The following is an 18311-nucleotide window of genomic DNA, read 5'->3' as shown; positions in this document are numbered from 1 at the left end:
GAGCATTTGACCTAAGGGAAATTAACTTAGAGTGACGCTCAGGGTAAGCGCTGAAAGATAGATACGGATTGGATGAAACTGCGACCCTCGTGTTTATCATATATCATAAGAACAAAGCGATGTGGACATTGCAACGAGGTTGTCGCGTGTTGTAGTTGTGGGCCGGTGTCAAGGTATGGCGCTTTGGACACCTATGCGCTGCCTCATTTTCCTGCTCCTTAACTGTCAGGGTGTCCAGGCCTGTTCCACAGACGAGGTCACCCTGAATGTGGGTAAGTGATTTACGTGTTACATACTAATCCAAAAAATGAGAGGATATTTTTATTTATTTATTGGGTCTTATTAACGTGAATGGATAAGCAATATATATAGTTCGCATCTTTAGCACTGTTTCACTGGTGGATTTAAAGTTCCAAATGAACAACCTTGTGGTCAGTAAATGGCGTTGTACATTGACTTAGTGTTGATGAGTAGAAATTTGACGGCAAACCATTACCACATGCTGTGCCATTTACTGTGCGCGCCAAGAGGCCCTGGAGTGTACAAACTGCACAATCAACTGAATGTGTTTTTGGCCAGCTGTTTACGACGTGTCATGATATTGACAAAAAACACACCAATATCGTGCAGGCGTTTTCCATAACACCTGTCTGGGGTGTCCATTAACAGCCCTGGTTTATTTACATAGAATACACGTCTTTTTTAAAGTGAACATAAAGTTTACCATTATATACACATAGAAAACATAATATAGGAAACACCACAGAAAAATATGTAAAAATTTCTATAAACTTTTGAAAACCGAGAAGATGAAGTTCAGCACTGGGGATATGGCTCTGACGAACAATTCACTCCGAGTAGGCATGTTGTAGAGGGCCTTACGAATTTGGCCAATCACTAGCGTCAAAAGCTTCCCGCGATGATTGGCTATCACGTCTAAAAAACAATTAGCTCTCGATTGTCAGAGTGGTATCTTATAGTGGATTGACATACATCGGTGGAATAATATCTTCTCAAAATCTGAATGAAAAGGTCTGTTATCAGTCAAAAGATCCTGTTATATTCGGTAAATTCCCTGATGTCGGTACATCCAGTTATGTTTACACCCATGCAGGACGAGGACGAGCAGGACTACTAAAATACGACGACAAAGCTGATACTCTTTAGTTGGGTATCAGACGTTTTTGTTGGTATTTTCTCATTGTTATATTGTTTAATACCGATGTTACGGGAGAGCTCCTAGATTTTGTGACGTCACTTTAGACAGCTATACCATGGCAAAATGGCGTCACTAAATGAGTGGCTGGATACTGACGAATGTTTGCTATTTACTTTGTTGATAAGCGGTGTAAAATTTTAAAAATATTTTTAGAACATTTCTAGAATACTACTTTATTAATTAATTTAGCTTTAGTGGCTGACTTTATTTTCGCTTTAAAAGAGAAGAAAATTTAAATATCAATCAAATACCACAGAAAAGAGTACTTGACAAACTATAAATTAAGTGATCGCCAAAATCCGTTGTGGGCGACTCCATTTTGCCTAAGAACTAGTCCTGAAGTCTTTTGTGTTAGGAGGAGAATTGCCGTCGGAAACCGGCGAAGTGCAGTTCGACGTAGGTTCCGAGTTTACACGAACAAGCCGACAGTTTTAACGACTCCCATTGGCTGAGAGGCAACAGACCCCCAGCATAAATTACCGGGTGTTAAAGATGGAGGACACGATGGACTCGGTGATTTATGCCAGCTTTGCCGTTTTCAGGCTTTACGTGTATGGCGAGGAAAAATGGCACAATTATGCAGCAGGCACCACCAGATAGAAAAAATGTGCTCTTTTCAGCCTATAGTGTCATGTTTTTTAAGTTTTCTTCTCCCTTAATGGTTTGTGATACCTACGGTTTGACACCCCCCAGGAAGTGGGCTCACAAACCACATCTATCAAATATTAAGTCGTCAACGGATTTCTCTGCCGCAGACAGTTAAATAGCTGATTCGATTCGACGATTCAACACCTCTGATCAAAGGGGTCTCAATATCTAATCCAGCACCTTCTCCTTCAACTGCGAGTTTAATAGTAGACTTGTCAGCTCTATCCTGAATGCCATCTTGCAAGTGGAAAATTCTTATATGGCGAAGGACACCTATCAGTTAAATAATTATTACGTCGCCATGTCATTTAAATATCCGTAAACCTTCGTGTGTCTTTTCAAAACTCTAAACTTGCATTCAGTGAGGATATTGGCATGCCAGTGAATTGCTAGATAATCAATGGATGTTCCTATGACGTGCAGCAATCCATCAATGGTGGCAAATATCGTCACGTGCTTTTAATCGGACAACTTTAAAGTGAAAGACAGCACCTGACTAATGTTTATGTCCACTGAAAGAGTAATATTTAGCGTGTCTTAAACCAGCGCTAAATATTTTTTTTAGCTTTTTTTCAAACCAGTTAAAGTTTAGTGAAAATTTGTCTTGACACAGCTTCAGCACGGCTCCATTATCGATAACAAGGTGATGTCACGTTTACTCTAGGTCTCTAACGTCGAAGGTATTTTCCGCATAATAGTGTAAGCAGTTACCTATGCCAGATAAAAAAAGTTCTTCGGCAATGAAGACCCAAGTGATAAATATAGTTTTTCGAAAATTTCGGACATACAGGAAGAATATTTCTTCTGCGGCTTGAACTGTTGATACAGTAGGGTTACTGTATCATTTACAAGTAACTCCAGTCACACTGTTTACATAGCCTGAAGATGCACGGCCGGGGTATTCGACTGTCGCTGGATTTTCTGCTTCAGTTTTGTAGCAATGGCTATTAAGATGAAAGCAGCCCTGAACGTCAAGAGAAAGCACCTCTGTTTGATCATGGTGTTTCAATAATTTTACTGCATTTTACAAAAGAAAACAGAAAAAAACATCCCTTTTATGCGAGAAAGACGAAGGAGCAAAATTTAAATTCTTCAGTTCTAATGAAATCAAATAAACAAAATATATCCTAAGATTTAATTTATTTTAAGCGTTGTTCAGTGAGATGCCGTCTTCTCATTTCCATAAACCTTCGGCATCCCTAATGAATTTTGCACCGACTCTGCTATTTGTTACTTACAAACTGCTGATTAAACACTTAAATGAACGACAAAAATTTTTTAAAAAATACTTGTATAATTTGAACAGAGTGACTATGTAGGCCTAGGGACTTTTGAGGAGATGAATGCGATTTGGACCACGACGGTATGCTATACTGTATGACAATTTGTGATACCGACGTTGAATATTACAAAGCTTGTAAATCAACTGAATTTACATCTGTGGCAGTCCGTAAATGATACAGGCCTGTCCCACAACACTGTGTGAAATGAACCTTCGGCTACACGAAATTAAATCGTTGTAAACGATCTCAAATGATGTCGTATGCAGTAGTGCTGTGTTATCATATGTCACTTTATGGAGTAAATGGGTAAAGGCTACGTCATACCTTAGACCGCGCAATCTGATGGCAACGTTTTTGATTGGGTAAAATTCTCAAGATCTCTGCCTCGAATCAAACCAGCCGTTTGTGCAGTATTGTCATTTGGTTTTACATGTTATTCTGTGAAATCTCATTAAAATAATAAAGTGTGATACTTTTTAGAAAGCTTGAGTTTCCTACTTTCGATTGAAATATGTTTTAGCAGGCGCTGTCTTGGCCTTAAACTGAGGTACATACCAATTAACTATAGCATAATTATGATAAATTGAGCTTCCGTTGATATGTCCAATCTTCTTTGCTCAGTGCGTGACTCAACATTCCTGGGTGATTGGATCAGTTATCTATTGCGCTGAGTGTGTCTTGCTTCGTTACTTGCTTCCTTGGCAGCTTGTATGAGGTGTCACGTCTGCTGGACGTGTTACCGGCGGCTTAGCATGTTGCTGCTATCTGCCATATCGTTTTGTATGAGGTGTTCTGATTGCTATATCATGAGGCGTTCTGCATGCATGTCGTGTTGTCTGAGGTGTTTTGACTGCTATATCACGTTGTCTGAGGCGTTCTGACGGCTATAACACGTTATCTGAGGTGTTCTGACTGCTATATCATGTTGTCTGAGGTGTTCCGCCGGCTTAGCGTTTTTTCTAAGGTTTCCCCTCTGTTTGATCTGTTTGAGGTGTTTTGTCTCCTAATGCGTCTTGTGTGAGGTATTCTGTCCGCTGTACATATTTTGTTAGGTTCACACCTGCTTTGTGTTTTATCCGAGTTTCTCTCATTTTAGTGCCTTGTCTGAGGCGTTCTTGTCTGCTACATATCATGTTAGCATGGGCCTTCTGTCGTCTATATCATGTTGCCGGGGGTGTTTTGCCTCCTTGACAGTTTCTGCAGTGAAAGACAGGTTGATAAAATTATGTCTTACTAAAGACTGTATAGTATTTAATAATTTTCATGACAAGCGTTTCATGTTATCTGTAGTGTGGACAATTGAACAGATGTTTAGGTTTATAGTATTTTATTAGAATATTCATTTGAATGATTGCATTAGTGTTTTGCGACCTAAAAATCAGAGCGGAGCTGTGTAACAACGCAGTCTGTAAGAAAAACACAAATTGTAACAATTAATTCCCACTCCCTGAGTGGCTTTTTGTAATAACTTATTCCTGTTTCCTGTGGAAATTTTCATCTAAAGATGACCAAGCCTAACCTGACATGTGTTGTGAATAAGAGTAATGACGATAACTTCCTTTAGGAACTTATTGAAGACGCTAAAGCAATTCGCAGTGAAACGCAGTTTGTAATAATTACTACAGTGTGTCACTCTCCTAGTGGCTTTTTGCAATAACTTATTACAAATTGTCATTCCCAGAGTGGCTTTTTGTAATAGCTTATTCGTCTCAAGAAGACAATGGAAAATTTCATCTGAAGATGACCAGTTTGTGAAAGTTTTACCAAGACTGTTTGACCATTTATGATTAGGGTTTGTGATCTTTACTGCGAAGGTGTCTGATGTTTGCTCAGGAGGTTTTTGATGTCTTCCTTAATACTTTATGATTGTTTCGTCGAGGGAGTATAATGTTAACTGTGAGGGTTTATTGTGTTTACAACGGGGAGTTGTAATGTTTACTGCCAGGGTTTATGATATTTTCCGAGAATGTTGGTAATGTTTACCGTGGGGGGGGGGAGGTGGGGGGGGGGTACTGTGAGGGTTTATGCTGTTTACTCTCAATATCCACATATAATGTTTTAAAACTAAAAGTTAGCATTTCATTAAATTTGCATAACAAAAGATAATAACTGGGCCATTTGCAGGTTACGGATAAATGTTCAGTAAAATATGTTCTAATGAAATGTATGAAATAAGTTGAATATTTATAATTAGATATATAATAGAATACAAACAAAATATGTAATATGTAACAAATATGTTCTTAGATGCAGCTTTCGTCATTTTTCTTATTTATCACATCTGTCAGTCACTATGTCTATTATCAACATTCACAGTCCATATCTTAAACCCACACAGTATACAGAATATAAAAGATTACATCATTGAGCACAAAACTAGGGCATCAAAGACTGTGTGATAGTTGGCAAAATAACTGCGGAAAACAAATATGTATTCAATGTAACAAATATTCAATGTAACAAATATATATTCAATGTAACAAATATGTGCTCAATAAAAGTTCGTCGTTATTCTCATTCATGACTTTAGCCACTTTAGGTGTGGCTATCTTTCCAGCGTCTTCTTGACAGGAATCAGTCATTACCAAAAACCACTCTTAGAGTTACAATTTGTAACAACTTATTACAAAATGCCAATCTCAGACTGGCAAGTTTTAATGGTTGTTACAAATTGCATGTTTATTACATATTGCGTTGATACAAAGCTAGTTTCGTACTCCCGAACCCATTGGTCAAGGGTCATTTGTTCATTTGTACAACCCATATGACAGTTCTGCTGACAATGATACGTCTTTGGAATATAAAATTTAGTATTTAGTGCTTGGATTATTTATTTATTTATTTATTGGACTGGTTTTTTACGCCGCACGCAAGAATATTTCACTCTTACGACGGCGGCCAGTATTATGGTTGGAGGAAACCGGGCAGAGCCCGGGGGAAACCCACGACCATCCGCTGGCAGACCTTCTCACGTACGACCGGACAGAAAGCCAGAATTAGCGTACTTAGATTAGCTACCACACCTAATCTATGGACAAAGTCGGCAGGTCTACAGTTTATTTCTGGCTCCAGAAAAACCTTGAAACTAGATCTCAATATCTTATATGCAGGTGTCAAAGACCCTGTTTAATCAATATTTCTGTCGTTGAATGCCTTTTATCAAGCAATACTGTACAATTAAATAGTAAATGCTGTAAATATATTGTATAATCTCATCTATGTTGGACTGATTTGTGACGTTTCAACAGATCTTTACAGAAAACGTGGTAACGTCGAGGTAGCAAGCTATGCAATGTTTTCGCCTATAGCGTTGAAGCTTTGTTTCGGTATATTTTTTATTATTACATAGACGCTGAAGTTAGTTTGGATTGTATGTTGTCAGTGGCAGAGTAGCTCAGAAAATACAGGTATACATTTAGTGATTAATTTCCTGTTGTGAAAGCTACCATATGTGGAATTACCAGCCAAGGTGAAGGGCTTGCTGGAATCCAGTGCGTTCTTGGACCCCAGCCAATAACAGAGAAAAGCTTTTTGTCTGCTAATAGAATTGCTTTCAGCAAACAGGTATACTACATTATTTTGATCGCGTAAAGTTTTTGTCTAACTTCTGAGAAACTTTCGACCGGGGCGATAAATGGGCGTATTATGGAATACCCAGGCCCCCGGAGTCCCAAAGCTGTCTTACAGACATAAGGCTTATAGTCCGGCTTAGTCTAAAATTGTGACATTCCTGGGGAAATTTTTATATTAATGCCACTCTCATCCTCATTCTCATTCAATGAACTTTCACAAGCAATTATGGTTCAGGTTCAAATTCAAGTTCAGGAATAACACCAACAGAAGACTAAGTCTGACGGAAGTCCAGGACTGCCTTGTGATCTCATGCATACAAAGCCTGGTCTTATACAGCCCGTCATCGGTAACTGGCGTATAAAAACACCCACATCAACTCAACACCCCCAAAATGGCAGCCACCCATATGATTTAACAGTTGTTATAATTCAGTCGTGATTGTCTTCGTTCTATCAGAGAAAATGCCCTTCTAAGCTGTTAGTCGAGATAAAATAAAACCAATATCGATCTCAAGGTTTTGAAGACAAGCAAACTGATTTATCAGAAATTTCCTTTCTGTACAGTTTTATTTTCTGGAGAAGGTCCCAGTAGAATGGGATTCGAAGAGGCCTTCGCTAAGTACAGAGACAAACACCACCCATTGCCGGCTTGTGTTCAGATAACGGTGAACTCAGTAGATGTAGACACCCATTTACAGCTTCCAGAGAAAGGATGGACCAATATCCAATCAGGTGATTTATTTATTTATTTATTTCATTGCTGTTGAACGTTATTCTCCATAAGTTTCCATTTGAACGATAGGTCGCAGATCTGGCATACTTGTGAGCTCGGATTAAACCATCTACCTTTGCAAATTACTGAAGAACTTTTCCACACGTGACGTACAGACCAGGCGTGGTCGAATCAAACCCCAGCTCATGTGGGTGCAGTTTTAAGTCATGTAGTTTGTGTGGTACCTGTGTAACTTGGTACGGTTTATTCCGGTTTCCTTCATTCATGTTTCAAATGCCTAAATGTGGCCACCTTGAGCACTGCAATTAACAATTAAATAAAGAAATAATTAGAAAGCCACTGCCCAGCTTAGAAATCTCTATAAGCTATAATCTTCTCTTTTGTCGTCAGAGTTAATAAGACAAAGTCGGACAAACCAAGTGGAGACGCACATCGTGGCGGGGCCGTATTACATGAACGTAGCCATGATGCTGGAACAGCTCAACGTGACTTACCTGACGACGGCCGGGAAGGGATACCACTGGAGCGACATGACAAGGGTGGAGGACACGGTGAACTGGGCGACTTTAGTGGAGCTAGTCCCACCTCAAGAGCAACAGAATATGGCCGTGGTTGACCTGTTCCTCGTTCGCCATTGGAAGAGCGCCATCATGATTATGCCTGACCGGAAAGACCGAGAGGGTAAGGTTTACTCAACTTATCACCCTTGAATTTGAAAAATCTGACAGAACGTTTGGCTTTGTGAGATTTTTTTTTCTCAGCTTTATTGGCTTTAAGGGATTTTTACACTGTCAATTGGTGAACTGATGTTCTCTTTTTCTAAAACATTGTAATGATCATTTAAATAGTTATTTTGTTTCACAAAAAGATTTTCAAGTGGTCTCTTCATCCAGGGATTAAGTGTCGAATACGCTTTTTCTTTCACTTTTCTTGCAGGGTTTTACGCGCACTTCAATATGATCGTATTTAAATCTTGCCGATCTAATTTAGGTAGATAAGGGTAACATTGAAGCGTGATTTGTAATTTTATACAAGGGGTTTAAACAAGACTGTATCTCAAGGTGCCATGTGCAATGTGGATTTGGCAATATCCTGTCAATTTCTTTAACACCTTTAATGGTTAACATAAATGGAGAGTCACTTTATACATGCTTTTCTAAAGACTTATTGCTTTCGTTACAGAATGCTCAGACTTGGCTCAGCAAATGACCGACGATAGAATATCACTCATCCCATTCTCAATTCCATACAATTCCACAAATACCAAGAAATTCATCAAAATCGTTCTGCGCCACGCAGAGCTCATGGCTGAGCGACAAATCATCATCTGTAGCCCACGTGACCATGAAGACAAGCTCATATTCGGAGTTGTGGAACAGGTGAGATTTAATGGGGTTTTTTTATTTCGGGTTACCGAGTGAATGGTCAAAACTGATATCATGGCGGATTTTCTATGTCTGGATTTTGCATATTTTGAACTGCATTATCTCGGTTATACTATACCACAAACATTAAAAGGTAGGCTTTTTACAGTATATGCGGGACATTTCATCGACACATATACACATTGTGTCAAATGTTGTCTTTTATTTTAACAATATACTCGTGCAATAACTTCGGTTAGGTGCCCTCCTAAAGCTGCGAACAAATAATCTACTGATTAAAATCGGTGTCTACATTTTGTAACACTTTAGAACCAAGTTACTATTTTAATAGTGTAACACATAGACCATCTGGGCTTTCCGATTTGCAGATAATATCAGTTATTACTATGTTTACTGAGAGAGAAACACGAGTTACAAGGTCTGAGTGTAAATTTTAAGAAAAGCTGAACAGGTAAAAGCCGAATGAATAAAAATGACGGTAGTAGTTTAGTGATAACTTAGAATTATATGGCCTACAAGAAAAAAGCGAAGTCAGAGCTTGAAGCGAAGCGCTATGCAAAGTTATTTGTCAAATCCTTGCTAGCATCCAGGAGTATGATTCTAAATTAGATCACGTAGAGCAGAAGCAAATGTCGAGTTTACTTCAGGGCAATCGCGCCTTTAGTCAACCATCTCCCGCGCATCCACTCCCCCGGCCGGTCAGTTCAAGTGCACACAAACGAAGTTTTCCCGACTCCGATGCCATCAACTTCCGCACAGAATCCCAAGGATAATCAGCTAACTTTGTCAGCAAACTCTACTTCTCTTTCGTCCCCATCTTGTAAAGATTACACTAGTCTGTTTGGTGTCGAAGTTTTCAATAGCTGCACTTTCAATTTTCACTGAAACGTCTGCATTCCTTTTCTTTACACTTCTGTTTGTAAAATACCGCTTTGGCCACGTGCGCCAGACCCAGTTTTCCGTCAGCCAATGAAAGTGCTGTATTCAGTATTCCATATTCATCCACAACCGGCTATCCGCTATTGTTACGCGATATGAAATAATTAGCACGGTTTTACCCAATTTGTTTAGCGTTCGAGTTTATTTACTTAAGTTTTTGACTCGTCCTGGGCGCCGGAAAGGGACTCACAAGCTCGTCCCTTTCCTAGGCGCCCAGGACTCGTCCATACAGGACCATACAATCCAATAACCTATAAGTATTATATTCCATCTTAGATAATCCATGTCATATTTTTATTTCATCACATACAGACAATACCAACGTATTTTTGTAGGCAAAGAAATTTAATATGCTGGAGAAAGAAGATTTTGCTTTCGTCATAGTTGAGCCGGTAAGTAAATGTTTTAGGTAAAAACTGTAGATAACATTTAATTACTAGTCACTATTATATCCGTTGGCATGCCTGCACAACAACCTTTTGAAGACACTAAACATCTTTATCCTGATCCATTAGAGTACACGTCTGAAGGCCCAGCCCACTAGCCTACATGTGTAGACCACAGTCAACTAGCCTTCTTGTTTGGACCCCAGTCGACCAGCCTAGATATTTGGACCCCACTCAACTAGCCTTCTTGTTTGGGCCCCAAAACACTAGCCTACATGTTTGGGCCCCAGTCCATTAGTCTACATGTTTGCAATCTTATTTAAAATGATTTTATGGCAATAGCGGTTTATGTGCATGTGGGTATATCCATCCTTACGCTTGTGTGTATATCCATTGTTTCATTGAGAAATATTCCATACTAATGGGTTGTATATATGTATTGCCTATATATTTGGCAGTATTCTCTGCTCAATGCTTTGGCTGGTTTGGACAATAACGTCAACCTGGGATTGTTTAAAGCGAAGTGCGAGATCCTCAGCTTCCAGTTCATCCACCCGCAGAGAGAGATAATGAATCCTTACTACGCCATGGCCGCTGACTCAGCTGTAGTGATCGGCAAGGCGATGCAGGGCTACTTCGATGAGGCGGGAGCTAAAGCCAGTAACGAAGACTTCACATCACTGAAGCTTCTACGTCACATCAAACAGGTGTCAGAGTGATATTTTTTCTTCTTCTTCATCAAGTGGGTAATGTTTTCAGTCGCTATGTAAAATTCTTTCTGACCGAATGATGCCGCAATGATAATGTTCTCTCTTATTGAATCCTGTCTTGTAGTGTTGAATGTTGTGTAAGGCTGGATAATGTCACAATGGCCAGATAATGTTCTCTCTGACCGAATGATGTCACAATGGCCAGAAAATGTTCTCTCTGGCCGAATGATGTCACAATGGCCAGATAATGTTCTCTCTTACCGAATGAAGTCTTGTTGTGTTGAATGTTCTATAAGGCTGGATAATGTCACAATGGTAAAATAACGTTCCATCTAACCGAATGATGTCACAATGACATGATCATGTTCTCTTGTACCGAATACTGTCTTGTTGAGTCGAATGTTCTATAAGGCTGGATAATGTCACAATGGCCAGATAATGTTCGCTCTAATCGGATGATGTTTTGTTGCGTTGAATGTTCTGTAAGGCTGGATGATGTCACAGTGACAATACGAAGTTTTCTCTGACCGAATGATGTCACAATGACCGGATAATGCTCTTACCGAATGCTGTCTTGTTTCGTTGAATGTAAGGCTGGATAATGTCACAATGGTAAAATAATGTTCTCTCTAACCGAATGATGTCTTGTTAAGTCGAATGCTCTATAAGGCCGGATAATGTCACCTTGGTCAGAGAATGACTGAATATTAACCCTTAAGATATATGCACCAAATCAAAACAAAAAAAAAACAACTTCTGCGTAATCTAAAATCTCTTGATATTTATCTCCTTTGGACACATTAAAATCCTGAACTAAAAATACATTATTTCTTTGAGACTGGATTCATAAAAAGATCCATACTGTATAACAAATGACGCTTATAATAGAACGGACCATTTTACATCCACATTGCGTTCTGCACACCGAGTAAAAACGGTATCTATTTAAATATTCAATTACTGACTACCCGACCCCTATAACACAGCTGTTCCTGGTTGACCTGTATCAGTATAGCTCGGGCGGGTCGGCTTATTTGCCTTCGGTAGGGCGTCACATTACATGCGCTATAAGAACTCCTTTCGTCGTCATATGACTGAAAAATTGTTAAGTACGACGTTAACCCCAAGCACTCACACACTAATTTACTGACTTCATTCGTTTTTTGTTTTTTTGTTTTTTTTTTCAGCTTTCTGGTGTGTATGGAGAAACTGGTCATCTTCACTTCAACAAGCGAGGAGAGAGAAGTGACTATAAATTGCATCTGTACAAATATGGAGGCGCCAAGGTGTTCAGAAAGGTACTCCTAAAACCATACCTACCATTAACTTCATGTGTACTTTGAAGCTAACGCTTTGCTCTTGCATGCCTTCAAGGAACAAGGTATGAGTCTGGTAAGTTACAGTGACTTTTCACGGGTCCGGTGTATTTTATTTCTCTGTAATGTTTTAATTTCCTGCTGGTAAAAGCGGCGGGGGGTGGGGGGTGGAGGGGGGGGGGGGTGGGGGTGTGGGTGGGGGGTGGAAGGGAAACGAGATTTGTATGCGGAGTACTCTGACACAGGGCTTAAGCATTTATTGTACATTTTGCGTATGTTGGCAAGATGTTATATAGTTCGTTTTAATTATTTGCTTCTAGGGCCTTTCAGTCGCCAGGACACAGAAGATGCCAGGTCAAACGCGGCCTTGGACAGGGAATTTCTACATTCTCCCACTCTCTATCGCTGCCCATAGGGCCTTGATGACAATAAACGGTCGATGGCACTCGCTTAGCCAATTAAACAGATTAACGTTCCTTAGAGATCACTTGTCTTCCACCTCACACGTTGAAAAGTGCCAATAGTCAGTGGTTTACCCTTTGCACTCTAGTTTCCTCAACCTGTAAAACTGGCCGCCATCTCGTGAAAAATCCTTCAGTCTGGCGTCAAATAACAATCAAATTAATAATTTTCTTGTGCTCTATTTTATAGATTGGAGAATGGACTTCGACGGGTAAAGAGAGCAGAAGATCACGGATAAATTTCACCGAGAGCGAGGATGACGAGGAATTTGAGCTCGAGGACATGGGGATATTCCCTAACATCGTCAAAGTGGCTGTCGTGGTGGTGGGTTATCTTTCCTAACAAAGTTACAGTTATGCCAATATCTAGCTCTTCAACGAGGTTGTTTCTTTTTGTTTTGACTACGTAAATATGTACCCGAATTTATACGAATGCTTGATCAATTTTTCGGTACAGAACGTGGGAAAGAGAACGAACAGTTGAAATGAGTTTTTACATCTTGTTGTTGTTGCTGCTAGGATGCTCCTTTTGTGATGTTGAAAAAGGGCGTAACTGGTCGGAATTACGGTGGTGAGAACGAGTTCGTTGGTTTCTCCATAGACCTCTTGCACCGGCTGTCGAGAGAACTGTTGTTTACTTACGAGATCTACCAGGCCCCAAATAACAGCTATGGAACGAAGGGAGAGAACGGGATTTGGGACGGCATGGTCGGAGAAATACTAGCTGGGGTAAATAATACATAAGCTGGTATATTATGGTGACATACTACTGAATATGGATGTAAAATAGCAGATCTTGTCATTAAAAAGTACATATTGATGATTTTTTTTTATAACTGCTGAAAACGACATAAATTTTGATCCTCTCCAATTCATCTACAGATGATAAGGCATGATGGAGAAATCCTTGCTCGGGTAAATAATATATAAGCTGGTATATTATGGTGAGACATAGCTGAATGTATAACGGGTTTCGTTAATTTTGACGATGATGATAATTTGTTTTGTCGGCGGCTAAAACCATGTACTGTATTAAACCATCAAATCCCTGTCCTTTGTCGAACTCCACTTCCTTAATGGACGAAACATATGGATAAACAATAAGGCTGCTTGCTCGCATAAAAGAATCGGTTACCAGTTTTCTATAACATTATCGATATTCCGGACACGAAAAGTAAATAACATGTCAAAGTGGAAACCTCGGATAACTGTGTCTCAGTAATTACAGCTGTTCTCATCATCATCATGTGAACGTTACAAGTTAATGCTGTGGCTTCAAGAATAACAAGTCGGTCATGTTATTAATTCATAGAACTAATGCACAACTACATTTAGCAAGTATTAAGATTTCAGCCTTATTAATTATTCGGCAATGTATCTAATTACTTTAAATTTGAACCGTACCACAAGTGGTATATAGTAGCGTAATGACCCAGGAGTCTCTCACCAATGAGAGTCGCTGTGAGTTCAAGTCCAGCTCATGCTGGCTTCCTCTCCGGCCGTACGTGGGAAGGTCTGACAGCACCTTGCGGATGGTCGTGGGTATCCCCCGGGCTGTGCCCGGTTTCCACCCACCATAATGCTGGCCGCGGTCGTATAAGTGAAATATTCTTGAGTAAGGCGTAAAACACCAATCCAAAAAAAAAAAAAAAAATCAAATAAATGAATAAATAAATAAATCAAGTGGTATATAAGTGTATGTGAGAAATTAAAATAGTACTGACTCTTTCGGAAAGTTTGCGGCCAAATTTCATTTATTAAACAGCTAAAGTCATAATTTGTGTTGTTATATTCACAGAGAGCTATGCTGGCTCTGGGAGCTTTGTCAATCACGTCAAGCCGAGAGGAAGTGATAGATTTTACACACGGCATCCTCACTACCGGATCAAACATCCTGATTCCTAAGCCTCAGAGGACACTGTCAATCTTCCAATTCCTCAAACCATTCTCTCCTACACTTTGGTATGCCTTACTGACGGCGTTTTTCGTACTCTGTGTGATGTTCTACCTTCTGGATTGTCAAAGCGATACTCAGGCGACCAGAGTGTTCACGCCCAAAGAGTGTCTATGGTTTTGTTTAGGCGTGTTACTCATGAGGGGCACAGACTTCTCTCCTAAGTCAACACCACAGAGAATTCTCACCACAGGTTACATTTTCTTTGCGCTCATTACGGTGTCCACTTACACAGCCAACATGGCCGCATTCCTGACCACGTCCAACCTAGATCCAGGGGTAAACACATTTGAAGACCTTCTCAAATCTGATGACCTCGCCCCTCTAGTGGTGGATCATACCTCTACCATGTCCTATATCAGAGAGAGCAAAGAAGAATTATTTAAAGGAATTTGGCAGAAAATCTCTTCACACGACGGTATCGTGACCACGACGGAAGAGGGCGCCAATCGTGTGGCCGCTGGCGGTCATGCCCTGATTTTTGACTACCGCATCAACACTTTTAAGGAACAGACCTTATGTAAGACAATGGCGGTAGGCCTACCCATCTTGAGGTTGGAACATGGCATAGGGCTTCCGGCAGGAAACACTAGCAAACGCCTACTCGACATGGCCATACTGAGGCTACGGGAAAGTGGCTACATCAACATGCTCATTAAAAAGTGAGAATTTTTCTGATAAGGAATTTCTGACATTAGATCAGTATTATTTTAAGTTTTGCCACTCAGAAAAGCTGGTAAAAACACAAGACTGAAGAAAATAAAAACGGTTTTGTTTCAGCTGTGAGTAAAATTGCATGCGGGGCCCTACTAAGCCAAGTCAGCATGTCAGAAGTCTGGCGAAAGGTTTCACTGTAGTTGCTATAATGAAAATACATCTTGCATCACATTTTTTAAACCCCACCTTGTCTCGTTAAAACCTGCGTGAACTCGCGAGAGTTCTGAAATGCCGACTTGGCTTATTACAACTGAAACAGATTCAAACTAAAAGACACTCTTGTGGCTGTTTATTTAATGTAACGTTGGTTGTGGACCATTTATCTTCTCCTAATATGGCGAAAGGGTTTGCCAGTATAAACTTGCTAAAGGTGGTGGTTTACACCGGGCACTTCGTTCTCCATCGCAAACAACCGGCCCGGATAGCACGGTTGGTAGAGCGTCCGCTTCGGGAACGGTAGATGCAGGGTCGGGTCACACCTAAGACTTTAAAAGAGGAAGTTGTAGCTTCTCGCTTGGCGTTCAGCATTAAGGGGATAGTGCAGCGACTGGTTGACTCGTATCAGTATAATGGCTCTGGCGGGGCTGCTTACTTGCCTTCGGTTAGTCGCCTCAGTGAAGCAGTACTAGATAAAAGAGGGGTGGAAATCCGTCCTACAACAAAGGAGGCACATTCCGCGTACATGCACCCTAAGGACTCCTTCGTCGTCATATGACTGAAAAATTGTTAAGTACGACGTTAAATCCCAAGCACTCACTCACTCACTCGTTTTCCACCAAATTTGAAGAAGAGTATGAGTATGGAGTCAAACAAGAATCAAATAAGTGAATAAAGACATCAAATTACCTTTCCTCATCTACTTGTTTTTCAGATGGTGGACTGAACACAGAAAGTGTGACAAACCAGGTGATTCGAAGAGTTCAGAGGAGGCACATTTCAAGATAGACCATATGGCAGGTATATTCATCGTAGGCGGAAGCGGCCTTTGCTTGAGCGTCGTTTTCTTCACCATTAAGAAACTGTACCTCCGAAAGATGGGAAATTCCCAGGACGAAGACGTGGGTACTTCCGAGGACACGGATAAACCTACCACACAACCAGAATCCCCAGGAAGCGCGCACGCAAATAGAATAGTCTTTGGATTCGGAGGAGACAAACTTGGTCAGGGGGCCGCCGATCTTTAAAGATATCCGATTTCCAATCCTGATGCAAGCTGTGTTTATACTAGAAAATAACATGTAGTACATTGTACTTCAGGTTCCTTGCTCACTTGAGCAGCATATGAGCTAGAATTGGCCATTCGTCACATGGACGTTGATCAAAGTCTGAAGTATACATGTATTAAGGAAATATTTATGAATCACACGGACTGAACAAATACTGGTGAACTGGTCAACAGTTTGATGCGTATGGTAGTATTTAGCTTAATCCTTCCACTCGTAGCAGTGCCCTATGCCTTAATCCCAGATAATCATTATTATGTGCAGTGTTTAGTATTAATGAATTTCACCGTTTAAATGAAACGATGTGATTGCAGCTGACAATCTCAGCAGTCCACTCATAATGTGGGCTGTGATCTGACCAGTCTACTCATAGCGGAGCCTGTGATCTGGCCAGTCCATTCATAGTGCAGCCTGTGTTCTGACCAGTCCACTCATAGTGCAGCCTGTGTTCTGGCCAGTCCACTCATAGTGCAGCCTGTGTTCTGACCAGTCTACTCATAGTGCAGCCTGTGTTCTGACCAGTCCACTCATAGTGCAGCCTGTGTTCTGACCCTTCTACTCACAGTGCAGCCTGTGTTCTGACCCTTCTACTCATAGTGCAGCCTGTGTTCTGACCAGTCTACTCATAGTGCAGCCTGTGAACTTCTTGGCTTGTTTGTAAAATATTTTCTTCACATTTTATTCAACAGTCAACCTCTGAGCTCATTAGGCAGTGTACATTTTGATACTAGATATAAAATTCACTTTCTAGTGTTATAGTATCACCGCAGATTTGCTAACCCTGGAGCATAAACAGTTAAAACAACTTTTACAGGCGATAACGTACTTGGAGAGATGAATTCATGATCTAGTTCAAATTACAGCTCGCTCCGCTCATTAGTGTAAATATATCCCAAAGTGACGTTGAGGAACGATTTTCTTACAGTCAGACGCCATTTCTTTCGTATAATAAATCAATAGAAATCCATCATAAAAATGAAGTTTGGTTTGTTCCTTATCTAAAATTATCACAAGTCGCTGAGATTGCCTGTATTAGAAAGAGAGAGCTGGTGGGCGAGTACTGGAGAGCGAATCAATGTGCTACTTGGGTAAACGCTTCTCATCACGCGCCCTATCAATTAGCATGAGCCGTTGACGTAGAACAAGCAGCTGTGCGTGTGCGTTCCGAATCGATCCCTGTAACAGAGCGAGCGGATAACTACACAGTTATCTAATGTCCTCTTCTTGTTCAGAGCTAATCCGGCCATGTCTGAGATACATTGTGCGCATCGACAACCAAACGCTCAGAGCTCCAGCAGCTCAATACGAACGGACATATTGTACGCGTATACTTCGGCAGGCAAACGTTCAGCGCTTCAAACACTCAATACGAAGGGGGTATCTTCAGAAAGGCATCTGTCCAAATGCACATCCGCAGAGTCCCTGCGAAAATTTTTGGGGCCAGTTGGTTAAAATGTATTAAGAGTTGAACCCGAAGTTTAATCCAGACTTTAGTCTGATACTTAGTTATTTAGTTTTAGAGTGTATACAAGGGATTTTTGGCTGCAAATCGTTATTGGCTAATCAAACCAAATTTTCTTTATTTTTTGGTGCATTCTAACATGATACGAAAATTCCAGTGGATTTGCGCTCATCGACTGTTTGCGCGTATATAGCCACTTAAAACTTTGTCTAACTTTGAATACACTTTCGAACAACCAGTCCCCTGATGATCTGGTCTTGTTGGTTTGTGGTAATCACGTAGATCAACAGCGAAGTTGACCGA

At 40.5% G+C, this 18311-nt stretch overlaps 1 protein-coding gene across 1 annotated transcript; it reads left to right on the top strand.

The window, feature by feature from the left end:
* The first annotated feature begins 178 nt into the window (after positions 1-178).
* LOC135468782 (glutamate receptor ionotropic, kainate glr-3-like) lies at positions 179-17506 on the top strand. The gene is made up of 11 exons (XM_064747203.1): positions 179-272; positions 7287-7454; positions 7846-8136; positions 8638-8834; positions 10115-10171; positions 10624-10872; positions 12063-12173; positions 12843-12977; positions 13172-13381; positions 14451-15268; positions 16195-17506. The coding sequence occupies exons 1-11, from the start codon at positions 194-196 to the stop codon at positions 16505-16507; spliced, it is 2628 nt and encodes an 875-aa protein (XP_064603273.1). The 5' UTR covers positions 179-193; the 3' UTR covers positions 16508-17506.
* Positions 17507-18311: the final 805 nt, after the last annotated feature.

This window comes from Liolophura sinensis, chromosome 6, assembly GCF_032854445.1.
Source record: "Liolophura sinensis isolate JHLJ2023 chromosome 6, CUHK_Ljap_v2, whole genome shotgun sequence".
Classification (NCBI taxonomy): Eukaryota; Metazoa; Mollusca; class Polyplacophora; order Chitonida; family Chitonidae; genus Liolophura; species Liolophura sinensis.
Note: the sequence above shows the minus strand (reverse complement) of the source record. Positions and strands in the feature narration are given on the sequence as shown.